At 55.2% G+C, this 26850-nt stretch overlaps 1 protein-coding gene across 1 annotated transcript; it reads right to left on the bottom strand.

The window, feature by feature from the left end:
• Positions 1–443: 443 nt before the first annotated feature.
• TTLL4 (tubulin tyrosine ligase like 4) lies at positions 444–26838 on the bottom strand. The gene is made up of 19 exons (XM_075431138.1): positions 26763–26838; positions 18333–19649; positions 17549–17661; positions 17049–17112; positions 15830–15954; positions 15313–15423; positions 14260–14336; positions 13132–13326; positions 12966–13048; positions 11757–11885; positions 10997–11119; positions 9365–9463; positions 8676–8810; positions 7802–7939; positions 5857–5959; positions 5093–5303; positions 2786–2856; positions 2118–2200; positions 444–1294 (listed from the first exon to the last, which is right to left on the bottom strand). Exons 2-19 carry the CDS (start codon positions 19610–19612, stop codon positions 1153–1155), a joined length of 3282 nt encoding a protein of 1093 aa, XP_075287253.1. The 5' UTR covers positions 19613–19649; positions 26763–26838; the 3' UTR covers positions 444–1152.
• Between the last annotated feature and the right edge of the window lie 12 nt (positions 26839–26850).

Raw genomic sequence — 26850 nt, 5'->3', positions numbered from 1 at the left:
CGTTCTGCAAGCCCCCGAGCCCGGGGCTCACCCCGTACCCTGGCCCCGAGCAACCCACCCAAGCGTCCAGCATCCCCCTGCCAGGTCCAGGGGACAGAGCTCGAGAGGGGGCAAGGGGCAGCTCAGGGGACCCGAGCCTTCCTTCCCCTGCTGCAGGGCTGGGCTGCTCTGTCTCCCTTGCCCAATTCTCTGGGGGAGAGACCCCAGACCCCAGCAGCCACGCTGGAAGCCGCTCCCCTATGCAGGGGGGCAGGGTTACCGGCTGTGGGGCAGCAGGAACAACCCCAGCTCCAGGGAGGACAGAGGAACGGCGGGGTGATGGCACAAACCCTACTCACACCAGAGCCCAGCAGAGCGCAGGGAGAGCTGAGCTGCCCCGTGGACCCAAACCGGCTGGGGAAATGGTGGAAGATAGAGGCCAAGAGAGCAGCTGAGTGTTAAAACTTTTATACAAATCCTTGAGAAATTAAGGGAAAACAGAGAGCAGAGCCCAGGAGAGCACCAGCCTGCAGACCCGGCATGCCCACTGCAGGCCACCCTGCCAGAGCCAACAGCCTCGAGGGGACGCTCCCACCCCAGCAGCCCTGCTGTCCCCACCACAAACCAGAGCCACCCCAGCACCCCTGGGCTCCCTCCAGCAGCCACGTGCAGGCCCCAAGGCTGGGGGAGGGCAGGCACAGGCGTTCAGAAGGGATGAGATGGGTCCGTTCAACATCCCAAGCCCTGCTCCTTTCCAGAGGAGGTAGCTGGGGACGTTTCCCTGCGGGACAGGCTGCAGGAGCAGACTCTGCTCCCAGGGGCTCAGGACAAGCGCACGGGGACACAAGCGAGCAAGGCCAGGCTGGCTCCGAGCTCAGCCAGCTCCCATGCAGCAAAGAAACCACCACCACCACCACCACATCAGGCTTTAAGAGCAGCCTAGGAGAAAGGCCAGACAAACTCAACGTCCCCAGGCTTTGCCACTTGTTCTAAAAACAGAAGTCACACAGCTCTCTCCCCTTTGCCCAGTAAAACACCCCTTTCTAAAACCAGCCCCCACAGGCAAGTGTGCAACGCAGGGGGCTCTCACAGTCCGCGCTCTCCGGAGCCAGCTCCTGTTTCTTCCTCTGAGGTAGGTTGAGGTGTCCCCGGGGAGGGACGGCAGCTGCCTGGTCACATCACCAGGGCGGTGTCCGAGAGGCAGCCAGCAGGTTTCTGGTCGGCTCCACCCGTGCACTTGTTGAGCGGTAAGCTCTGCGTGGGGCTGCGCTCCAGGCATTGCGTGAGGTCTTCACTGGCTGAAGGGAGGAGTGAGCTGCAGGAGAAAGGAGACCCCGTGCCGCTTAAGGACAGCGAGAAAGGATCAAAAAGGGCCTTGGTGCAACATTCGTCTGCGGTATCATCATACACAGGCTCAGAGGCGAGGCTGCCAGGCTCCCCTACTCCATCCTCCACCCTGGGCAGCATCAGTCACCCCAACAGACATCCAAGACAGTGATGGGACTTCGGGGTCACAGCTCGATCTACATGGCCGCGTGCAAACCCAACTCCTTCCTGGCCTGGGCACAGGAGCAGGGATGCCCTTTCCCTTAACACCAGAGACCAGGGGTGTGCCTGCCCTCCACTGCAGCTCACCCAGATGAACCCCAGTCCTCCACCTCTCTGCAGGACGTTGTCAGGGCCAGCAGCACCCATTTTGCAGCCCAGTTTTGCTCAGGGAAGCTGGCAGAGCGCAGCCGTCCCGGAGGCCTCACTGCTCCACCAGCCCACACTGCGGCCAAGAGCCTCTGCTCGCTGCTGGCCACGTCAAAGTCCACAGAAGTGGTAAGGGTCCCTGTGGGGAACATCTTGCCAGTGTGTCCTGACTATAACAACCCCAAACATCACCCAGTCCAGCTGTTCTGGGCCTCACTCCCATCCGAGCTGAGCGTGCAGTGCCAAGGAGACATGCCCAGTCGCACAGACATAATGCCAGCCCCACCAGCTGGCTCTCCAGACAGCGGAGGCTGGCTTCAGAGCCTGCAAGCCAACCACTCCCCTTAAAAAAGCTGCTTTCCCTGCTTCCAGTTCTCTCTCAGGACACCAGTCCTAAAGCCATGCTGTGAACATCATGCATGTCACAGCCAGCGCAAACTCACCCCAGTCTGCCCAGTTCCAGTTTGCTGAAGCCATTTGATTGAACACTGCTCTTCTGGAGGAAGAAAGACTTTGGCAACGACCACTGCAGGAGGAGAGAAAGACAACCAAATGGCTATTTAAGTCATTGCAAAAATCCCTCAAGCCTGCTGGGCTCTGCTGTAGGCTGCTCTAGTGTGCTTCAGCTTGAACTGCCTTAAACTGCTGTGCGTTGTCACTGCCACCACACTGTTCCCAGAATAGCAAACAGAGCAGTCTGCTCTCTGCTTAATGAATCCCTCTGCTGTAAGTGGGAGCAGAGCATCCTGAGGTCAAAAGAGTGGGTTCCTTTCACTGGATCAGCCTGCTGTAAGGCACAGGAGTGACAGATGGAGACGGCTCCCTCATGGAGGGGAACAAAAGGCAGACCAGGTGCCAAATATGTAGGGCTGTGCCCAGCACACCCAAGGATATTCAGATGCAAAGTGCTTGCAGATCTGATATACCGAGTGGATTTCATGTTGGTGGGAAATAGAGAAGCATGGGTTTTTCCAGACTCCTGGAGGACTTGGCAGAGAGGGAAGAGGGCAAACAGGTAGGGCAGGGGCCACAGGTGCAGAACAAGCACCTGCACCCAACTCTGCTCTGGCAAACAACCACCTCTCCCTAGCTTACCCACAGCCATACGCACCATCTGGGCCAAATCCGCCCCTGCCCCAGTGTGGTACCCTTTGACACACCAGTTCTTCAGTAGCTCCAGACCTGGGAAGTGACAGAAAAGACAAGAAGCGAGAATGAACGACCACGTTTGCAGAGAGTTCAGCCTTCCCAGCTTGGGGCACGCAAACATGCTGCAGAGGGAACTGACTGCACAGCGCATGCTATGCAATAACTACTTGAACACGTGCCTGAGCCCCAGCAAGCACGGGGTAAACCAAGGGCGTTCACCCTTTGTACGAGCAAACAGCAGCGAGTGCCAGCACGTGGGCTGCCGCAGTGCCTGCCTTCCTCCCGGGGAGCCAGACACACCATGCAGCAGGCTCAGCTAAGCAGGGAAACTGGGGCAACGTGGGATTTGCCGAATTAGACCGGACTGGCTGTCCCTCTGAGCCCGGTGCCTGCCAACGGCAGCACCTGATTTGGGCTGCACCGGTGAAAGTTCCTACAATGCAAATCTGGAGCAGCTTTGCTGTCACGGGCCCCTTTCCCAGAGGAGGGCAGCTCGGGCAACCTCCTTCCACAGCACCGACCAGCTGCGGCATCCCAGCGCATCAGCTCCTCCCTGCATGGATCCATCCAGAGCTCGACACAGGCTGAGACCTGGTCTCCATCCCTGGCAGAGGGCAAGGATGGCATGGATCAAGCTCACCAGCAGTGTGACTGGAAGGGATCTTTCCTCCGGACACAAGACATGCCGCTCCAGAGTACCGGGAGGTCACCTTGAAGCAGAGCCATGTGTCCGACTGCACTGAACAGGCTCTACTCCCTCCAAGGCCTCCTCCTGCCTCCTGCTAGCCATCCCCACTACAGCCAGGCTCCCGGAGGTCTTGAGAAATCCAGGAGTGCTCCCCCTTCCCATTTTCTTTTTAAGAGCCTTAGAGCCACAGCATAAGTTAAGGTGCCCTGAGATTTAAGAACCAGTAGAGTAATGGCCAAGAACTTCATGCTGTCCAGCTGGGGTTACTGTGGTTTGCTATATGACACCAGCCCTGGCTACAGGAGGAATCCTTGCTGCCTAAAATCTGCTCCTCAGTGACCTTTCAGCAAGCCCCAGGACCCTGGAAGAAACCCCCACGTGCTGGGGGCTGAGGGGAACAGGGCAGCTCAGCAGCCCTGCCCCAGCTCTGCGCACCAGCCCAGCTGACCAGGGAGATGGGAGGCCTGCATGGAACGTACGGCAATGGGAAGAGGCTGGGGGAGGTTGGGCTTTGCGCAGAGGTGAAGAGCAAATCTGCTCACTGGGCTGCTTCAGGGAATCTGGAGCACTGAACCAGGACCCCGGCCTGAGTGGCAAAGTTCAGGGCAGCCCTTCAGTGTGGACAATGACAGGATCTTTCTCCCAGCTGACAGGAGAGCATCCAGCAAAGGTATTAGCGAGGCAAAGGATGACACATGCTGACAGCGCAGCTGGAGAGGGCTACGAGGTTACTGTCTCTCTGTGACAGACTGTTACCAACCCCCTTGATATTTGCTTTAACACCAGTGAAAACTGACAAAAGAGTTTTTTTTTTTTTTCTCTCTCTGCACGTCAGCCAGGCTAGGAGCACACATACGGTCGCCTCAGTGGAGGGCCGGCTCCTGCAGAGTCCTCTCCAGCTAGATCAGACGCTGGATGGAGAGCCCTGAGCCACAGTCTCTCTCTTGTATGTTCTCTAACCTCTCACACTAGACCTCACTGGTTCTCTCTCCTAAATAGCCTCTGCTGCTGCCCTGACAGAGACAGCCCTGGGTGAGAAGGAATCGGTCCAGCCCAGCTATGCCTCATTAAAGGATGTTTTTTGTTAAACTACAGAGCTATGTCCTGGAAAGGTGGAAACGATAGCTACATTTCTAGTGTTTAGGAAAAATTTCTCTGTGTGCACGCTGACAGTTTTTCATCAATTTGAAAGCAGCAGGAGACCAGGGAATAGGCCCAATTTTTCCTTCACTTCACAGGATCCTCTGTAAGGAGCAGAGCCCAGCGATTCCAGCTGTTTCTCCCTCAAAAGAGGGCAGAGGAATGAATAGGAGGCCAGAGCTACATGCTGAAGGCAGAATCCCAGCGTGCTTCAGCTCCAGGGCAGCTGGAAGTGCTGGTGCTGCATTTACCAGAGCACTCAGCATCTCTGATCAACTCCAAATAAGATTTTTATGATACCTGAAGCAGTCTGGGAGGGTAACTTGTTTCCTACAGCAGGCAGCACCCCCTCAACATGTGTAGCTCAGAAGTCTCCCACGACCGCCGGCAGGCAGCCTGCCTGACTCAGGCGACTGTGCCAGGCTCTCACATGGCAGTTACCTTTGTGTTTTTTCAAGTAGTATTTGAGCTCCCACTGGGTCACCAGGATGTTGAAGTACCGAGGCTGCTCAAAGAAGCGCAGGTACCGCATGGAGATGTGGGTGGGGAACACCCGCTCAAACTGCCCGCACCGGGAATACTCGTCCTCTGTCTCCACCAGGATGCGAACATCATCTGGGGTCAGGATGTCCAAGATAGAAGAATAAAAATCCTGCAGACAGGAGCAAACCACGGTCAGGGACAACTATGTTTTGTTGGTCCCCCTTCCCATCTCCCCACTCCTCAAACCCTCTCTGGCAGAGGTCTCCACATATCAGAGTTCTTTGTGACACAGACCACGTGGAAAATGAAGAAATCTAGGCTCAGTGGTGACATCAACACTGCACAGAGCTGAGGAGGTCCCCAGTTCTGCAGCCCATCCTCTCTTACAGACACTGCCAGGTGTCACACAAGGCAAGTGTCCCTGCTAACCTGCATGGGGTCAGCAGGCAAAGGCTATGAGAGCTGCACAGAGACCCCAGGAGGAACAGGCAGTGCTCAGACCCTGTTTGGGGACTGGTGGGTCAGTGCAGCAGTGGCTTAAGCAAACCCAACTTATTTCTGACCAGTTGCCTTGTAACCCGCTAGAGCCCAAGTGCTCCCCATCACCTGGCTGTCCCCACAGAGGGGCACGATCTGGAGAGGGACAAGGGACAGACATGTGGGACTGGATGGGACAGTGGCTTGGCAGGATGGCGCAAGTATCAGAGGAGACTCTGTTATACCTGGTCAGGTATCTTCTGTGTCAAGTAATAGGCCTTCTTCATCTTCTCTGCTATGAAATGCTCAGATGCTGGCTTGGGCTTCTCCTCCAAAGCACCGCCCAGACTGAGGACACAAGAAGAGGCAGTAGAGCAATTAAGTGGAGAAGACAAAGTCCTGTCATGGCAGAGCTGCTCCCAGAAACACCTGTGAGAGCAGTGACACCCTCCGCTGTGGAGAAGAGAATGCTTTCTGCAAGGATTTGACTAGTTCTGAGATCAGTGATGCACCCACAGCCTTGTGCATCAGCACAGGACCCAGGAAGGATGTGGGCAGGGGAACACGGAGGCCACTGCCAGCTCCTTGCTAAGGCATTTCAGCATTCCTTCATCCAAGAGGTGAACCATCATCTCACACCCACACAGAATGCAAGTGGGTCAAAGACACGCCATGACCCAATTCACAGCACCTGAAGCCTGGTGGGATCTCATGTTTACATCCCGCTTGGAACGCAGCTTCCTAACTGTAGCAACAGGGCTGGGGGTATGAGTACTTGGTACTGATACTGCACAAGCAAGGAGAGACCTCTTAGATCAAAAACTTCCTTCTGCAACATCTGAGAACTCTCAAGACTTGAATTCAGCTCCAGCTCCACACGCCATAGGAAATCCTGGCCTTTTGTACGATCTGACCAGCAGCCATCTAAACTATTGTAAGCACCCAAGTGAACCGTTTGGGGATGCCAGAATCTGGGAGATACTTGTCCAACACCTTTTAACGCTTATATCAACACAGCTAATTTGTTCTGCTGCTGCAAAAATAATTACTTGTGTGCAAATCGAAGCAGGGAGAGTAAAGCCTCAAGGTTGTGCTGGATGGTGCTTGGGGAACATACACATCTACTGGAATTACACCCATATACTAAAAAAACCTTCATAGCCTTCCCAGGGCAGGAGATATGGTTAAGCAAGCTTGCCTCTGGATGCAGGAACTCTGGTAATGCATCATCTGAACCACATTAAGGATCCGCTTAATCCCCTGCAGGTCCCTCCGAGGACACCTGCCCTTCAGCACCTCCGTCGCAAGCAGCAAACGAGTGTGTGATCAAAGCGCCGCAGACGAGCTGGCGAGAGCTCCCTGGCTGGAACGGGCCCGCACTCCAAGCTTCTCCCTTCACTGAAGGCACAGGGCAGGCAGAGGGCAAGAGTCCCATCTTTTGGCGTGCCCACGCACCACCGCAGGCTGGTGCTCATCCCAGCAAGCTGCTCCTTCAGTGACATATGGCCAGCAGCCACTCTGCTGCAGGGAACAGGACTGGTTTTCCCCCCACCGTTAGGTTTGACATTGGTGTAAGTCCAAGCTGTGGTGAAACACAGAAGGAGCAGGGGCCTGGGTGGACATACACCCAGGAATTAGCCTTACGCAAGAAACAGTCCTGTTAGCCGCAAGGTAAGACTAGGCACATCCCCACCCATAGGTCTGCAGCCTCTGACACCTGCAGTCCTGCCTAAGGAACAGATCACTCCAGCCTCTGCAAAGCAACAGGTGCCCCTCTTGCTCAAGGCAGCAGTATGTCAGTCCTGGGGTAAAGGGTAAACGGATCCAGCCCCAACACAGCCAGCCAGCCCTCCAAGCAAATGGAGAGGCAGTTCAGCTCAGCATCACATTAGTTCTGGCAAGGGGAAGGAAGAGAAAGCACAACTCAACTAACTGCAGAGCAAGCACAAATTACGCTGGCCTCATTTCCAACTATGGACCTGCAGAGAGGGCATAAATCCTTCTGCCTTGAACAGGCCGCGGGAACCAGATACTCAAGCAATGATGCAAGTCCCTCAGATCCATAGCTGAAGGACCAGCAAGCACAGGCTCTCAACAGCATAGAAAGCAGTGTTTGCTGGGCTGCAAGCAGCCCCTAGATGAAATCCCCCGAGAGAAAACCATGCCCCTCTGACAGAGAAGGGGGCTGACCTGCAGGTAGAGCCACTTCTCGTCTGTGGCTTTGAGGCCACGCTGTCCATGCTGGGCAGAAGGAAGCCGGCGAGGTTGAGGAGGTCCCGGATCATCTGGCCCTTGATGCTCACGTCCAGCGGGGAGTTGGAGTGGAGGCTGCAGGGAGGAAGCATCATAGTAGTCTGCGTGCTAGAATGGAGGTGCCGAGCACCACGGCCCCGAGATCACTCCCTGGGTTAATACGGACTGGGATACAAAACTCAGCCTGTCACTCGCCTCATCACAGACGGCCACGAGACACTGAGAGAAAAATCCTGACAACAGCTCTTTGAATGGGGGCTCCCCAACAGAAATGGTTCATTTCTCCACCTCTTCCCAGATCTGCTGGAAATTGGCAAATCCAGCCCCAGAGCCCTGTGTAGGACCACGGCTCTGTGCCCAGCTCATGCCCACCCACTCTCGCAGGAGGAGAGGCCGTGCTCAGGCGCACTGCAGCTCCCGGCCCTGCCTGCGCAGCCGACACCACGCAGCCGGGTACCGTCAGCAAGCAAGGAACAGTGCACGAGGCAGCAGAGCCGCTGATCACTTCTGCCCACGCAGAGAAGAGAAGAAATCTCTGCCATCACCCGGTTCCCTACATGACACATTCTTCCTTGGGCTTCCTTTTTTAACATACTCTTCCCCGGCTCTAGCTGGAGCATGCCCAGCAAAGCTTTCTGAGCTGCTGGTGCATGTTGCTTTCGCAGACAAGGAGGACTTTGATTCCTGCAATCTGGAGAGGGAGGCTTCAAAGCCCACAGTCTTTCAGCACAGGGGACATCACGAGCCATATTCACTTTGTGGTAAAAGAAAGGCCATTATCCACTCTGCTGCGGCTCAGAGTCTGCTTTACCTTGGGGAAATGTTGACCTCTAAGATCCAGGGCTTCAGGTTTTCATCCAGCATGATATCAAACCCAAACAGCTCATGGCAACAATACGGCCGCCGCACGTACATCTTCACCAGGCTGTTCACATAGGGCTCAGATCTGCAAGCCAAGGAAAAAATGCTTGTTTCCAACAGTCAGACAGCAGAGCTCTGGCTGTTCACAGCACACGCTGCCGGTTCTGAGAGCGTATGCAGCCACATGCTGCGGGAGCGGGTGGGCTGAGAGACCGACGCAGGCCTGCAAGCTGCTGCTGCTGCACTGCATATGGATCCGGCATTGCATCCTGAGCATCCCTGCTCTGTCAGGCAGGATCCACCTCTGAACACAAGATCCACCTTTCTTCTCAGGCACCCTGGCCAAGCAGGGGAGCGGGTGGCAAGCTGGGCAGAGCGCCCGGTACACCGCAGCCTCCTGGCCTCCCCCCTGCACTGCAGGCAGACCCAGGAAACATGGTCTGTTCACCCATTGCAGCTACTGCAGCATGAGCAGAAGTAACAGGATGAAAGGAAGGATCCAGAGAGAAACACTGAAGCCATTAGCAGTGGTAGCATTTAGATTAAAAGCAAAAGGACCGGGCTGAGAGGGGATTGGAGAGCCAGAGGGGTCAGGGGCACCCCACAGCCAGGCACAGAGCAAGGGGTGCCAGGACTCACGCAATGATGGTTTTGATAACGATGTCCTTAATCTTCTCCCAGATGGCCTCGCTATTAACTCCCTTCTGGGTCAGGTAACTCCAGAGAGCTTTGAGTGCCCTGGGAGAGAGAAAGTAAAGGAGGTAGCTCTGCAGCCCCTTGCTGCCCAGCCCTGCTAGCGAGTGAAAGCAGCAGAGGGGAGCCTTGACACAGCTCTTCCCCAGCATGGCCATCCTTCTGCCACCCTCCAATCCCTCAGCTCCTGGTTGCTTACCTCCCCAGCACAGTCCCTGGTCTTGTAGGCCCAAGCTACTAGGAACATAAATCTGTCATAGACTTGTCCCAGCACTAGAGTAATAGGTCCCAAATTAGCACGAGCGAGGTACATGAGGCCCAGATCTTCTCTTCCCTCGCTCACTGTGTCCTTAGCAAACCTCCCCTTCCTGCAGGCCTTCCCCCACAGCACTGCCAAGCACTCAGCAGGAATCCAGAAAGACCCCCATAAATATTTCAACTGGAGCCATTTCACTGAGGCTTCAGGGGTGGAGAAAAAGTTTTGAAAACCGTGGAGAACAAGATGGTAGGGGGGAGTGTCTCTGCTTTTGTAGGAGTTTCCCACACCACACCGAGCGCTGCAAGCAACCCTGTCACTGAGCCAAGGATGCTTAGATGTTGATCAACTGAGAACATGTGGCTAATGGCCAGGAATCCAAAGGTCACGCTTCCTGCATACGAGATGGAGTGGATTACAGCCACTCTCATCTGTAACGTGGGAGCAGCCAGCTTGACTTGCATGGCAGTACCAAAAACCCACACAATCCCACCCCCATGGGATTTCAACTGCTGAGAGACAGAAGACCCTTCTCAAAGTCCCAGTGGAGGAACAGACCACTGCGCAGCAGGTCCAGATGTTAGGAAGCAATCCTTCCGCGGCAAGCCACCTTCTGCAGCTCCCTTTGCAGTGAAGTAGCTCTGCCCAGGCCCACAAATTGAGAACTCTACCCTGCACTATTTTTAAAAGAGTTCAAACACTGCTGTGGAATCAGAGACAAGTGTCTGGGGCCTTGGATCAGCCCACCCATGGGACAGCAGGGAACAGGAGCTCCTGCAAGACTACAGCCCTCCTCCAAAAATGCCTAGAAATGGCACTGCTGCTCCTATTCACGCCAAGTAGCACACAAATTATCAGTTTTGCATCAGGACTGTCCCCTTCTCTGCCTCCATAGGGAAGTCAAAAGGGAGATGGGCAGAAGCTCCCATCTAGCCAATTTAAGCATCACAATTACCCATTCGAGTTCTAACAGCAAAAAATCAGATTCTGCTTTAACCACATCCCATCACCCCTGCAATAGGGCAAGAGGATGAACAAGCACAGATGAGAGCAGAGTTGGAAGCAGGGAACGGCACAGACACAGGCAGGATGAATGGCAACCACAGCCCAAGCAGCAGCGGACAGGATGAGTCACAAGCCAGAGAGACCACCCAGATTCCATCGACACTAATCCATGCTAAAATCCCTCTGCTTCTCCGGTTTCCCCAAGCGGGAGCAGACGATACAGGAAGCACCTTGAAGTTTTGGGTAGGAATACTGAAAAAAGGCTGACTTAGCAGGGAATAGAAAGAGGCGCCCTGTGCCCTAAAAGCAGCACCTACCACTTGTGTCCCTGACAAGCAGTCTCATCAGAGTTGGACTTGTACTCTGTGTTCTTCTTGTTCACGCTGTAGTTGGTCAAGTGTACAAACTTGTTGCTGAGGCTCTTCATCGAGGAGGAGTACCTGGAGGAGGCAACAAGAGCACAACCAGCCCTAGCTTGAACTGGCAACCCCCAAGCCCATGGGGCAACGAGAAACTCTGTTCTCATCTCAGACCACTCTTGGTCACCCACCAGCCCTGCTGCCTCCCTTTCCCAGGCTGCCTGAAGCTCTCTGTCCCCATGGGACCAGAGCTGATGGGACAAAGCGTGAGACAGAGCAGGCTGCCCTGGGGCCGCGGGATGAAATCCCACCCTCACAGCGTGTCCTTAAGACCAAAGCATAGGTGAGAAAAAGCACTGGCAGAACTGCAGCAGCCCAAGGCAACATAGTCAAAACTAGAAGAAACATCTCGGTTTCTGGTATGGCAGCTCTTACGCGGTATGAGGCACAGATAGCGTATTTCAAGAACTGATTTACATTGAGCTGATCTTTCCTTGGGAAAGGTGGGTGAACAAAGCATCCTCTCACATTGCCTTTCAACACTGTCACCTGCAGTGACCCCTTAAGTTTCCAGACTGCTTCTTAAGCAAGCAAGCTACAGCTTTAAGAGTCACCATACACGGGATGACTCCCTCCCGCCCCAGCTGAGGTGGGTACCCAGCCACACATGCCTCGGTGCTGAGGCAGCCCCGCAGCACTGCTCACCCACACAACCTACTTGCAGCTAGCAAAGCGAACCAGTCCGTCCTTGAACAGGTAGACCCTGAGGGGATCGTAGCAAGTGACGTAAACATAGATCCTCAGGTCGAACTTCCTCCCACCAATGAGGTAGGGTTTGTGCAGATATCTGCAGAGGGAGGCAAGCACCCAGGGAGAGTTATGATTTCCATGTGCAGGGACACCTCTAGCCCCCACCTCTGAAGCCTTGGCAAAAACAGGGATCAATACAGCAGCCCCTTTGCACAGCACTACCAAGTTAAGTGCATCCCAGTCAAAATGAGAGAGAAAAAGGCTCTGCCATGCACGCGGAGATCCTGCAGCACATGAACAGTATTCCCTTCTGCTCCGTTCCATTTTGCAGAGATTTTCCCCAGCTCTAAGGCACAGTAGCTTTTCCACACCCACAAGACAGATCACAATATTCAGGAACATCTAAGACATGCAGTGGGCCACAGATGGTCTGGCGCAGCAAGCAGAAACAGTTGGAAATTCTCATCCAAATCATTTGATTATTAACCCCAGAAGTTCATGATTTTCCATAGGAAAGCTTCTCACTTTGCACAGGAATTGGACAGGGAGAACAGACAAGCCAACACAGCAGCTGCCTGTCTGCCAAACACCAGACAGCTTTCCTGCCTTCACAAGAACCTTCCCAGAAAGCAGCCTCAAACCAATATGAGCTATCCCATTTTTCTGCAGAAGGGGAAGGAGAGTCCAAAAATCCTGTTATTTCATGAAAACCCTTTGACCAACAAGCACACACACAGACTCTCCTACTGTCTCGGATTAAAACAAATCTTTGACAATTGCCACCTCTTCCCTGGGCCTTCTCTCCCCCCACCTTGTGCTTGTGTGCACTGGATAAGGTTTGTTTGCCTCCAGAGATGCCAAACCCCAGAGTACAAAGCAGTGGGAGCAGAATCACAGCAGAGCTGAAGCTGATCACCTGCCAAACAGAAGCTCCAGAAAGCCCAGGGAGCCAGTTTGCACCTGAGACCTCAAAAATCTACGCAGAGACAGCAGCACTCTGGTAAGCCCAGCTGCATCTGACAGAGCCAGCTTTCTCATCACATCCAGGCAGCTGAGAAGTTTCTGGATGCAAATCAGGTGCTTCTGCTCTGCCACACACTGGCAGCAGCCCAGACCCAGCCAGAGAGACCAGACCCTAGGAGGTCCCAGGTTGGTAACCTTCCTTTCCTTCACTCACCTCTGTACCAGCAGTGGTCTCCTTTTCGGGAGCTGGCTCCATTTGTGGATGACCTGGATACCAATGCCTCTTGCTGATGCTGGCTGCAAAACACAAACAAGTAGGGATCAGATCTTCTCCCTGCAGCTACAGTGGAACAGAGGATTGAGCTCTGCTTTGCGCTTACTGGTTTCACAATCCATTTCTGGCGGCTAGCTCCTTCCTCCCATGCCTTCCTGAGTAATTTGATGTCCTGGGGTAGGATGAAGGACTGGGGGAAGAAGTTAAACTCCTTCTTCCCACAGCGAGCCTGCATCTTCAACAGGTTGCGCCACAGACGGTCCTTCCTCCCAATTTGAAATGAACCGGGGAAGTGGTTTAGCTGGAAAGGAACCCAGATGCTGTCAGATCTCCCTGCTTCCCCACCTCCTGGCCCACCCCTTGCTGCTCTCTGGCCAGAGGACACATCCTTTCTGAACACAGTGGAGGGTGATGCTCCTTGCTCCCCTCCCAGGATTGCACCAAGAGAGGATCCACCTGCTCCTGAAGCTTCACAGGGACCAACGCCCACTTGGTGACCCACTCTGGTACAAAGCCAGCAGCTGCCACCTCATTGCTTCCAACGTCTGAGCAGCTGCAGGGCACTAACTCTCAGCCTTCGAGCTTCCTCTGGCAGTATCCTCCACCCCAGTGGTTTCCCACTTCTCCACTTCTTTCTAGACTGTATGTCAGAGTTCTGCCCATGCAACACAAGCTCTGGGGACAGAAAGACCCCGCAGCAGGACAGGAACAGGGCTGGAAGCTGCCAACTTCCAAACCTGGACGCTGCCTCAAGAACAAGCAGTTTGGAGCATCATGGCTCTCCACAACAAATACGTATGTGTGATAGCAAACCTCTGCTCCCTCACATGTTCCTCAAGCCACGGGCCACTCCTGACCCTTTTGTGATCTGAGTTAGGCACATCCCCTCCGGCTGCAGTGGCAGGGAGGGCACTGGCCCTACCACTCAGTTCTGGCAGAGGAAGGACTGTAATAATAAGCAACAATAACTGTATTTAGACAAGCTCACAAGCGAACGTGGCTTGGCTGCAGCCTCAATCTGTACAAAAGCCACCCTCTCAGTGGGGATGCCCACCCAGCTGTGCCTGTCTTGGGCTCATCTGCCAGCACAGGAATGCCAGCTGCCACGCTCCGGAAGGGACACTGCAAGGACAGCCCACATAGCAAACACCTGGCCCTGAAGAGAGGGGCACCCAAACTGCTCCCAGCGCACTCTCCATGCACGTGAAGGAGGTCAGCCCAAAACATCTCCTACCTTCTGGTGCTCCCTGATGGCTCTGAAGCTGGAGGATTTCATGTGGTGGCCCCAGCAACCCAGCCAGTCATTGCTTTCTGCAGGAAAAACAGAAAAGTCCATGACTGAGTACCATGTCACCCACAACGTCCTGTCAACCCACTAGCACCCCATCTCCTGGGAACTGTAGAAGTATGCCAGGGATGCTGCACAGCAGTAGCACAAAGCACTCATACTGGCTACAGTGAAGCTGCCAAACCAAGGGCTGTGAGTGGGATCCAGTTAAGCAGGTGGGTCACATCCTTGCAAACATGATTGTTGCAGGGATCTGGGCAGACACAGGGTCAAAGGAACAGCTTTAATAGCCCAGCACCCTGACCCCCCTGCTTTACAGCAGGTGTATGAAGCGGTTGGGTAATCAGCACTGCACTGCAGAAAGACATGTAGGATTGCAAGGCTTCCTAGGTCTTTCTCTGCCCTGTGTGTCCCATTATAGCCCCAAAATGGTCTACACAGTCTCCCGATACGCACAGGAACCCCGTAAGTACTGCTGGGAGATCACACTCCAGGGTATGGATCATAGCTGCAAACGCTCAGTGCTTCCCCAGCCCCAGCCCTCTCCTACACACCCTTTCATTAACAAGATCCCAACCCTGAGAACTCTCTGGCTATGGCTTCTTCCTCAGCACATGGGGACAAGGGACAGTGGTGCTGGGGCTGGCACCAGACACATGCCAGCCTCCTCAGAGTGGCAGCACCATCTAGAGGCACAGCTCAAACAAGTCAGAGCACAGCTCTGCTGCCCCACTCGCTGCCTCAGCTCCTGACAACCCAGGAGTAAGTCCTTGTGGTCCATACCAGGGACAAGCCAAGAGGGAGACCAGGCCCTGTCAGGACCCACAGAGCTCGGATATTGTGGGTTGGACAGGCAGAAATGGGAATCCAGCATCCTGCAGTGCCGAGCCTGCATCGCTCCTGCTCTGCTCTTTGCGGGCAGTCTGCCCTCTCATGCCCACAGGCTGGAGGCGAGGGAGCACATGACGTGTCGGATGCTGCCAGCCTCCCACAACTTACTTTTGCTGACTCTGAAGTGGGACCTGACGATGGTTTGCTTCACTATGTTCGGTGTGACTGTGCACATTTTCCATCGCAGCAGCTTCCTCTGCTCCCAAGGCAGCTTTTCCACTAGGAAGGCAAAAAGATAAGGACAGAAGGAAAACAAACACAACAGACGGATTTTCTACAGCTGCACCCAGCGAAATTCTTACGGTTTGCTGCACAGGCACCAGGCCTGTAGAGGAGGGTGTGTAGCCCCCTTTGCAGAACTAGCATGGAGCAGAAGACTCCACAGCTGGGGGAGATCCAGCATGCTGGAACATTTGGTGGCAGCCTGACTCACGCTCCAGGCTGTGTGAGCAGCCGTCATTTTACTCCAGCCCTTTGGATCTCGCAGAGGTGCTGGGTCTCATCGCGGCAAGGGCATCGGGCAGGGGTGCCGCTGCCGGCCAGCTCCCGGCTGTGCGCTGGCACCGCTGCGTGCTGTTAACAGGCCGGCCTCTCCCACCCTCCACAGCAACAGACCCTGGCTCACCTCTCTCATCCCGAGTACTGAAGTAGATGGTTGGAGGCACGTTAGGGAACAAACTGGAGACAAGAGCTGGTTTGAGCACTTTCTCCTGAGCCTCAGCAGGCTGGGCCAGGCACTCGATGCAGTTCCTAGGAGAGATAAAGCAGCAGGCGTTGGCTAAAGGTGAAGAGTAGCACAGGGAAGAAGGGGGAAGCTGGAAGGAGCCTTGATCCTGGTATTTGGAATTTGCATCATTTCAATGTGGTGCAAGCAATGGGTGCTAAGGCCATTAATGCCATTAATGTAGTCTGCGGCAATGAGGGGGCGAGCTTGCAATCAATATATGGGCCAAGTGTTGTAACCCCCTTGGAACTGCGTCTTGACAAGGCAAGGGGTGGAGTCTGTTAGACGATAAACCCTATAACCTAGTCCACAGGAACAAGGGGTGGAGATCGTAACATGTGTATGCTTCAGCTGTTGTAACCACCTTGATTTTGGTGTGTTGCAGGGAAGAGGGGTGGAGCTTTACCAACTGTACGTATGCCTTCTTACCATGGCAATCCCTAACACTTGGAAGGAAGGGTAGAATTTATAATATACCTATTAGAGTTGTGATGATGTTAAAAGTAGCGCTTACAAGGAACATATATTCAAATATATGCCACTGCAGCCAGTAGAAGAAGCCACACCAGAGCAATCCACTAAGGAACAAAGAGCAGCAATAGAAAAGGAACCACAATATATTTACCCCAATCTCCCATGCCACCCCTCGTCTCGCTGAAGGGAGTGAGTGTAGCCTGCAGCAAGGAGGTCAGAGACCAGGAAAGGGGAAGAAGATATGTTTTCCCCATGTCTTTGTATTTTGTTTCAGTACCAGAATCAGTAATTAAAAGTTTGTTAAGTTGCAATAAATTCTATCGATTAACATTCCCTGGTACAAAACTGGTTTTGACCCACGACAGACTGAAGGCAGGAGGCAGCTGCAAAGGCTTCGAGGCCAGCCCAGCGCATAGCCCGTAGAGGGAGGTGGCCGACATCCCTCCCTCCCCACCACAGCAGGCATTCCCATCTGCCTCCCTTTGGTCTGCAGGGTAGTAAGGCAGCTCATTTTGATTGGGAAGCCTGTTGCTTCCTTCACTCCATTACCCCCCATGCTACAGCTCTCCTCTGTCACCCGGGAGGGCAAAGATGGACAAGTCTGGGCAAAGCTGCCAAGTTCAATGCCCTATTTACAGCTACTAACCCGGATACAAGAGCCATGGAGCCACTGGACGACACGCCGGTGACAGAGGAAGCATCCGAGTCACCTGGCAGGAGGGAAAAGACTCAAGTTTTATCTCCGCGGGGAGTGGATGCACACAGTTAGGAAGGGAAGAGCGAAAACACATACTCCAGGGGACAGACCCTTCCCAGCTGCCCTGAATCCTTGGATCCTGGGCTTTGCCCACTCATTGGTGGCATAAAAGGCAGGGCAGGGGTGGAGCTGACTGCCCTGCACAGACAGAAGATGGGTAGTTTTGAAGGACAGTGGTGAACCCTCGTCTGCTCCCCAGAGCAACCCATGCAGCTCCTCCTTGCTGCTACATCACTCTTGGGATCAGCACAATCTCTAGGTCATCCTGAAATGACAGCATGAATGCAAGACAAAAGGGCAGCTGTGCTCACCCCCAGCTCCCAGACGGCCCCCCACACTCCCCACCTCAAGGCACAGAACACAGCCCTCCTCAGGGAACCAGCACTCACTGTCCTCGTCGTCCTCCTCCTGACTGCAGCTCTCGTCCAGGCCATCGGGAAGTTCTTCTTCCGCTTCATCCTGGGGATGGCTCGGGTCCAGTGGCGAGTGCTCAGCAGTGACACTGGGACAAAGGACATCACATCAGAAGGAGTGGCATGCGCTTTCCAGGGTCAAAAGACCCAGAAACCCACAAGGCAGCATGAGATAGCATGGGTAGGGGAGTGACAGCACTGCCTTCCCCAGTGCTGATGTACGAGCACTCACCCCAAGCTAGCAATACGGAGAGGCCCCAGAGCACCCTGACATGGAACATTTTCCACAGCAGTCAGAAAGAAAGAGGCACAAAGACACCCTCTCCCAGCAGGAGAGCAGGAGCCTCACGTGCTTGCACCCTCCCTATCCTTTAGGAACCCATGTCTCTGCCTAGGAAAGCCCTGCTGGACCTGGCTCGATGGCAAGCTTCACTCAACACATGCGCAGACCCTGCCACAGCAGGCAGGGCCCTGTGACTGTGCAGGGAGTGAACTAGAAACACCACACAGCAATTCCACGCTGTGGCTGAAGGAAGGTGGAAGGGCTCAGAGCCACTTGAGTGCCTGCATCAAGCTGGGGGCAGCAGGAAGGCTCTCCCCACATCAGGATGCTGCAAACGAGTTTTTCTCAGGGATGCACCCTATGATTATCCTTACGGCCACCCTTGTAGTGCCCACAGTGCATCTTCTCCCAACACGCACAGATGCAACAGCCACCCCAGCCCACCATGGCCTCCCTCCTCCTCCTGGCTCTGCTTACTCGAGCTTTCCTGGGAGCACAGCCATGGACCATTTGTCCTCTTTCTCCAGCTGGATGGTGGACATCTGAGTTGCCACTTCGGAGATGGCAGCAAGGTGTGGAGGCTCTGCTCTCGCCACCCGCTCCCCACCGCGTGGGCTCGGCATGCTCACCAGCCAGCAGTCAGTGCTGCGGTCGGGAGAGCCAGCACGCGAGTGCAAGAGATGTACGCTGTTACGCTCAGTGCAGACGACGGCACCGTCGGTGCCTGTAAGGCTCGAGTCACTGTTAAGGGGATGGCTATCCAGCTCCAGGTTCAGAGGAGCAACGGTTTCTTGCCGGGTGAGCTGTCCCCACCTGCTGTTCCAGTTGGACAGGCTGCCCACGTTCGTAAGGCCAGAGCTTTCGACTTCGCGTCCAAAGCCATTGCGTGTGGCAGTCTGTCCGGCTAGCTGCTGCACAGCCACCGTGAGGCTGCTCTCCAGCTTCTTCTCTTTTAAGCTGTGCGCTCTCCTCCTAGCATCCTCCTGCGAGCACCGGTCCTTCCTGAGGACCGCACTGCTGGGAACGAGGGTCAGGGAGGGGACTGCGGTTTGCTCCAACACAGGGTCACCACTTTTCACTGCTCCGTTGACCAGGCTGCCAGGCAAGCTGTCCCCACTTTCTCCGGAGCAGGGCTGCGAGGTAGTGGGGAAGCCATGGGTGTTTTTCACCTTCTTGATCTCCAGTGACTGCAGCAAAGGCACTTTAGCACTGCTTGGCCATAGGAAGGAGTTGTTATTGAGCACTGGTCTATAGGAGCTCGAAGCCTGCTGGCCTGAGCTGAGGGCAGAGCCCTTGACCCCAGTCCCAGAGTGCTCCTCCATCAGCGCAGGCAGCAAGCAGGGCTCCACCAGCAAGGAAGACATCATCCTTCCCGTGGTAGAGCCAGTGTCCAGAGGGCTTCGGAAAGGAAATCCATCAGGCTGGGGTCTGAGGCGGCGCTGGGCTAAGGGCAGGCTTGGGAGGGCGTCTTCACCAGGCTGTGTGTGGCATAGTGACGGTGGGCACAAGAAGCAGGATTGCTGCAGAGGGATCCCTGAGGGCAGCAGGCTGCGATCCTGGAAAGCACTCACATACTTCTTCTCTAAATTCCAGATGGGTTTCGCCTGCTGCTGAGCGTGGTGCCAGGCCCGGCGTGGCCGAGCTCTTCCTGCTGGAAGGGTTCCTGACTCAAGCCCAATGCTCTTCTCCTGTTTGGGGCCCAGATTAGCACGTTCTGGTCCTGCAGAGGCCATGTAGAGCCATAGCACATGAGGCATGAGCAAGTCAGTCACCTACAGCAGCATCTTTGCTGGCCTGAAACAAGATGAAAAGGCATTGTCACCTGGCAGGGCAAAGCACCTGGCCCAGTGCGCTAGGAGGGCAGCAGGGTGAGTGCTTTCCCTGCAGGATGAAAAAATCCCATCTCCAGCTGCTGAGTTCACAGAATCACAGAATGTTAGGTATTAGAAGGGATCTCTGTGGCTCATCTAGTCCAACCCCCCTGCCGAAGCAGGGTCACCTACAGCAGGCTGCACAGGACCTCGTACAGGCAGGTTTTCAATATCTCCAGAGAAGGAGACTCCACCACCTCTCTGGGCAGCCTGTTCCAGTGCTCCGTCACCCTCAGAGGGAAGAAGTTCTTCCTCATGTTCAGACGGAACTTCCTGTGCTTCAGTTTGTGCCCGCTGCCCCTTGTCCTGTCGCTGGGCACCACTGGAAAGAGTCTGGCCCCATGCTCCTGACACCCACCCTGAAGATATTTAAGATATTTTAAGAGTTCCCCGAGAGTCTCCTGGGACCAAGTCAAAGGAAGACCTGGCATCTCACATGAAACTAGAAGATGCAAAGGACAACTTATAGAGGGGACTCTTGGAAAGTGCCGTCTGTAGGAAATCTTGTACCCTGCAAACACGCAGGTGTGCCTGGCTGCCAGCCGGGGCCACGGGGCAGCAGCCCCAGCACAGCAGCCCCAGCTGGAAGGAGAGTCCACCTGTCCGCCTGCCTTGGACCCGGCACGGCAGCCGGAGCCCACTCCCATGGGCCTGCATTTCCAAACCACACCATGTGCTCTGCCACCAGCTCTCCCAAGTCCACCACAAGCCCCAAAACATCTACTTCTTGTTCTTCTCCCCACTCCTTAAAGCTTCAGCTCCCAAGGTCACACAACTAGGCAGGAACCTCAGCCCTTGCTTTTAAAAGGAATGTATTTCTCACTTTTGTAACCGCATGGACAAGCTCAGTGAGGGCTGCGGGCATCCTGAAGAGCTCAGGACTGAGAAGGCGGCAAGCAGCAAACGCAGGGCTGTTTTAACATCAACACCTCTCCAGCAGAGACTTGCAGTACTGCATACACACGTTCCTCCCCCTTGCAGTCCTACAGAAAAGTCTCTTGCAAGAGAGAGCCGCAGACATGGGTGTCCAGAATCCTCCCAAAATGAACTATGGCACCGTGCCTGCAAGACCCTCTTGCCTGGGGAGATGGGAAAGAGAACACAAACTATGCACCAGGTATTTGTCTTGCTTTAACACATGCCTGGAGGGGCCCTGGATACAGCTGAGATACAAATTCCTATCCCAAGCAGGCTGGTTGGCTTGCTCTTCCACCTTCCAGCTCTCCCACGCTTGCATGTTTTAAAAAAAAAAAAAAAAAAAAAAAAAAGTATAAAAAGAAGGGTAAGCAGAGCATCAAATATCACCCTCAGTCTTCCTGCAACACACACTCCTTTCTCACCTGAAAATCAAGCCTTGGCTTCAGCAGTTAAAGCGTAGCTAGGAGACCCCGAGGTCGCTCTGCAGCACGGTGAGAGCGGCTCACACCCACCACAGGGTGAGTCAGACAGACTACACCCACCAGACCTTCTCAACCTGTGAATCAGGCTCCAGTCTCCAGCGCCCATCGGGTCAGGAGCATCCCAACCAGAGGCTGCACAAGGTGGGAACATCCCACGCAGGATCCCACAGAAGCCATACATCCTCAAGGAGAGCTGCTGCCCTGCCAAGCTACCAAGGAGGTATGGCAGGGGTCGTGTCCGCTCCATGCCCACGGCTGCACTGCTCGTTAGTGCTCGTACAGTCACGCTGAGCGCTCCCGATGAGCGCGGGGTGGCTGTGTCCCTCTGCGAGCTGCAGCCCAGAGGGGCTCTGAGCCCCGGGGAAGGGAATCCCACACGCCATACCCAACCGAGCTGCACCGCACTACCCGCTGCGCTGCCCCAGCGCTACCCGATCTGTGCCCAGCAGCAAACCCGGCCGTGTTGTGACATTCACAGCGATTAGCACAGAGCCAAGAGGCTGCGGCTCAGATGCCGCCACCCGCCCGGCTCAAGTTTCCCCCCCCCAAGCAAGTGAGCGAAGCTCGGCTTCTGCACACCACCCCCCAGCTGCACCCAAGTCACAGGCACGCTCGAACCGCAAAGCGACCCTAGCACACCAGCAAATGTAGATGTGAAAAAGCAAAATAAAAATACAAGGAGGTGAAGGCAGGTGTCCCCGACGTCCCTGCCTAGAAGGGACTGTCACTGCAGCATCAAAGCGCACGCTGCCAGCTTGGCCATCGCCTGCGCTCTCGCCCGGCTGTGAATGACCTTGCAAAACCAGCCTGGAGCGAAAGCCACCTGTGCCTCATCTCCACAGGCTTTACAGCTATCAGTGGATCATCCTGCTATAAAAACAAAAGTGATTTGGCCCAATGAAGCTGTAACAAGGGACGTGAATCCTACAGCCAGCTTAGACGCAGGTGTGAGGATGCCAGCAGCAGCCCTGTGTGACCCTGCTCTGGAGTAAGTGACAACGGCGGCGCAGATGTGACCAGCACTGGCACGCGGGTACTGCCAGCAGCCGTGGCTGTCAGGCTGGAGGTCTGGCCATGGCATGGACTTAGCCGCCACCACCTGCTCGGCCAGGCAGGAAGAGCGTGCCCCACACAGAGCCAGTCAGGATGCACCAGCTTCTGCTGCCTGTCCTTTGCCGCCGTCCACACCCCTGTCCCACCTCCTGCTTCCCAGCACAGACACCTCTGACGTCTGCCTACAAACCGGCTCCTGTCCTCACTGCCAGGACAGCTCAGCAAAGCAGCTGCCGAACACCCAGCAGAACCAGCGCAGACAGAGGCACCTACACGTGCCAGGCTGTGGGCACAACAGGACAGCAGCTGCCTCTGGGCATGAACCACGTCACTTGCCCCAAGGACAATCCCTGCTGGTTACCAGGCAGGGAAGTTTCCCCTTTACGTTTAACCAGCCCGCACCTCTGTCAGAGTTTTGAGGTGGAGGAAGGTCACAGCTTGATGCAATTTCTAGTTCTGTCAACCCAAACTTACGGCAAAGGTGCAGGAGTCCGTTCAGCTGCTCACAACAGTAATAAAACAACACTTGGAAATTTTATTGTAGAAACATGAGCTGGGAAAAGCCCAGGGCGAACTGGCAGTGCTGAAAGTCAAACCCAAACATCATTACTAGTAATTAATGGATTTTGGCTTGGACTCAGTGACACACAATAAATATAAAGGCCAAAGTTGTCACTGTTGGAGTGACCATACAGCTGCACCCGCTTACAATTCCTTCGCTAGCACCTTTCATTACCGCACAGCCCGCTCGCAAGCGGCAGGACGTCAGCTGGAGTGCTGCCACGGCCTTGACGAACGCCACATCGCAGGGGCCACCCCACGCCCCAGCCCGTGCGTCCCCACTAAGCGTCGGGGGACGAAGGGAGCATCGCCCAGCCCCAGCCTCCCTGCGGTGTGCGCTCCCTTCTTGGCAGCGTGGCGGCTCCTTGCAGACCCGTTTCTAACGGGAAAAGAGGACACCGTAAGAGCCCCGGTGTGCACATCATCCCTCCGTCACGTGAGTTTGGCTGGGGAGATTATTTTAAACGCAGCTGTGGTGACATGCTTAAAATAACAAGAGTTTGCAAATGTATGAGCTGCAAGCTGACCTGACAATGCGCTGTCAGCCTCTCGCAGCCCAAAGGCACAAAAGGCAGGGCGGAAAGTCAGACAGCTGTGATTCGCTATTGTTTTCCATGCCATTCCAGGGTGCAATTTTAGCCTGTTCTTTCTGACTAGAAAGGATAACATCTTTTCCTAAAGGAGACCTGAGATCACACCAAGTCCCTCACAGAAGCTCCGGGGCTCTTGATTAAACCTTAAACAAGTGAGTTAACAACAACACAAAATAAACAGGTTTTAAAACCAATATACATTTCAAAAAGAGGGTTTGCACCTCTTCAAAAAAATTAAAAAGCTTTCAACAACATTAAGCATGTTGACCTGAAACCAACTGACTGACAGTGCCTAAAGCTGCTCTTACACCTGGTAGCTAGGTAGAAACTCTCGTGTTTCAACAGTGTGGAAACCACCCCCACCTACACCAGCTCCAGGAAACAAGCAGCCTCAAGCACAGTCACACACCGAGACAAAGCAGCACCGCCAAGTCCAAGCTGAAGAGCAGAGGGTCCTGCTGGCCACGAGAAGAAGTCTGTGAGGACAAGACAGCTCAGAGACAGCTCGGCCACCACAGAAATGCCAGCAGCCCAGCGTGCTGCTTTGCCACGCAGTTAGGCATCGCCGCTCCCTCTCAGCTCTGGTATCATCCTGCAGAACCACGTTTTAGGTGCAAAACCAGAGGCACAGGATGATGACCAATTTCTCTCCTAATCAAGACACCAAGTTTTCGCTTGGCCACTCCGGTCAAAAAAAGGCATCGGCGAGAAGCCACCCTCTGTGGGGATGCGTCAGCCAATTCCACCTGCATGCTGGGATTACACGTGTGCCCAGCCTTTGCGCTGGGGCTAGTCACTTCAATCCAACGGCTGCAGCGCTGAACTCCACGCCGAACAGAGAAGGTATGAGAGGTGCACCGCTGCCCAAAATGATCCTTTAACTAAGCAGAGCGCTGCCCTGGAAGGAGAGCAGAGCAGCTCTGGCATCCACTCCCGTCCCGAGGCAGTGGGAAGGAGGGAGGGGTGGAGGGATGGATGGATGCAGGCAGACCTTAGGAGCAGCATGGCGCTGGACCAAGCCACGGGAGAGCTGGAATCCAGCCGCCGCCTCGCTCTGTGCTGCAGCAGATGCCTCCCTCTGCACAGACACCGGCTGGACTGAGCACTGAAGGCTCACACATTCGAGTTCACAGGGGACCTCCTCACCGGTCTCAGGGCATCGGAGCACGGTGTCAGGTGAGGCAAGGGACTCCAGCGTGATTAGGCAGAAAACTCAGGGCTGCAGCAGTGGAGAGACCGCATGCAGACATCTAAAACAAAGGGCTGGGTCAGCACTCGCCCCAGGAGGGCTGACCTGGCTGTGGCCAGAGCGTGCGGGGGCCACACCAGAGGGCGAAAGGTCCAGAGTGTGGAGTCACCATCGCTATTGAAGGGTATTGACTCTTCCACCTGACAGCATCTCCAGGCCACCGAACGGGACCTGCTGCACAGCGATAGCAGACCACACCGCTCTGTATTTTCCCAGCAATGAAGCTGGGCAGTCTCTGCCCTCGCCCCCATTCCCAATTTGTACTTTCTCATTGTCTGCGACACAGGAGCAGCTATATCGCAGTATAAACTAGGGTAGGGAAACAAGTCTGGGTTAAAAGCAACCACTAAAGCATGGGGTGTGTTACAGCGTTGACTGTTTCAGCGAGGAGGTGGAAAGCGCCTTCCTGCAGACAGCGAATTGAAGGGATAGCATTCTCTACCAAGCTTCACAACGGGAGAAAAGGCACAGCAGAATTATGCAGTGAGACCTGGGGAGAGCCACCAGTGCAGGAACTGACACATGGTCAGCACAGCTCGGTCTGGTTTCAGGCAGCCTGGCCACACTCTCGGCCTTTGGCAGAGAAATAAAATAAAGGTGGAAGACTCAGGATGAGTGGATCAAGTATAAAATATCAACACATAACAAGGAGACAAGAACTACCCAATTAGCTCAAAACACATCAATTCTTTGCCTGTTGTTTTTTCTTGATACTGTTTTCTGAAACATATCTGGAACTGGAAGAAAAAGCTTCCATGTCTGTCCTTCAGTATGTCATGAGGTCCCTTCCATGTCTTGACCAGGGTGAGAAAGATTCCTCTGGAAGCACTGCAACCACCTCACCCCATAGAGCCGTCTCTTAGAGCTCAGCAATGGAGGAGAAACGGAGATTCAAGTTGGAAGGAAGCCGCCAAATACTCCCAGACCTGCTGCATGGGAACAACCTGGGAAATGCCAAGAAATGGCACCCAGCCAGACTGATATGGCAGCCAAAGCCTCTGACCTGCACTTGTGACACGACATCTCCATGAAGGCATCATTATCTGGGGACGGTAGTGTTTGGCCCCATCGGTGTCTCCCTCGCAGTGCAATCCCTGCTACGCTAAGAAGGGGCCCGGCCATGACCGAAGAGCTGGAGGGGCCGATTTGTCATCAACAAAGTTTACCTAACACATAACTTAAGGACTTGCAGCAAGAGAGTAATGCAAGGACAGACAAGTGCCACTATCTGCTGGGTACAACTGCTAACAGTCAAGTAAAAATTATTAGATAAAACTGTAATCAGACCAACAATTCGATGTTAATTCCCCCAAACTGCCTAGGAGCTGCTAGACATCACAGACCCGCTCAGCGAGGACCACGCAGCAATGAGAAAAGGAAGCTGCATCGCAGCGAGTCACGGAGGGAGGGTTCTGATGCGGAGCTGTGGGGCTGAACTCTGCCTCCCAGGAGATATCTGCGCCTTGGCCAGGCCGGGGATGGCAGCGTGGCACAGCGTGACGGGGCTGCCCCACTCCTGCGCCCCTTCTTCCCAGCCCGGACCCTGGAGGCATTCAGAAAACGCTCTGGGCTTGTCTCGACTCTTCTCGAAGCTCTGCCATTCACCTTTCAGACCCATCGGCTCATTTTTATGGCACCAGAGCAGCCAAGCCAAGACCCCAGCGAAAGGATCAACAGCCGGGCTGTCCCAGCGCCCTGCCCGGCCCCAGTCAAGCCCAGTTCGCTCCTCACTGCTGCTCCAAGCGCCGCTGGAGAGGCCCGTGGGCCGCGGCTCGCTGGGGAGCCAGCCCTCCCTCCTTTTCAGGTGAAAGTCTTAGAGGCCAAAGGCGCTACCGAGACCCCCCGCCCCGCCGCAGGAGCGGTGGCCAGGACCGCGTCCCGCCGCGGAGCACCCCCGGGCCGTCTGCCCAGCCCCACGGGGCCCGGGGGATGGACACGGCGAGGCCCCGCGGGGAGGCCTGGCGTTGGGCGCGGCGCCGGCTCGGGGCCCGAGCACAGGGCCGGTGGGTGCTGGGGACACAGCGGCGGCGCAGGGAGGGCCGGGGATGAGGGAGGGCGGCGGGGCGGGGGACCGCGGGGTGACCCTGCGGCTGGCACCGAGAGGGCGCGCACTTCCCGGGGAGGGAGGGCCCCGCTCCCTGGGGGGGAGGCACAGGCGGAGCCGCCACTCCTGTACTCACCGCCCCGCCCGGCGCCTCCAGGCCCCGCCGCTCGCCGCCGCACTGCCCGCCGTTACCATACAGAGCCGAGGCGGCGCCGCCACGTCAC

The sequence above is a fragment of the Opisthocomus hoazin genome, chromosome 9 (assembly GCF_030867145.1).
Source record: "Opisthocomus hoazin isolate bOpiHoa1 chromosome 9, bOpiHoa1.hap1, whole genome shotgun sequence".
Classification (NCBI taxonomy): domain Eukaryota; kingdom Metazoa; phylum Chordata; class Aves; order Opisthocomiformes; family Opisthocomidae; genus Opisthocomus; species Opisthocomus hoazin.
The sequence above is the reverse complement of the archived record's forward strand: the minus strand, read 5'-3'. Positions and strand labels throughout refer to the sequence as shown.

Coding starts and splice junctions, on each gene's coding strand:
- TTLL4 (XM_075431138.1), bottom strand. CDS start 19,612: ATGCCTCATGTGCTATGGCTCTACATGGCCTCTGCAGGACCAGAACGT. Junction 15,424..15,829: donor CAGTACTCGGGATGAGAGAG/GTGAGCCAGGGT, acceptor TTGCCTTCCTAG/TGGAAAAGCTGCCTTGGGAG. Junction 11,886..12,965: donor AGACCACTGCTGGTACAGAG/GTGAGTGAAGGA, acceptor CTCCCTCTGCAG/ATATCTGCACAAACCCTACC.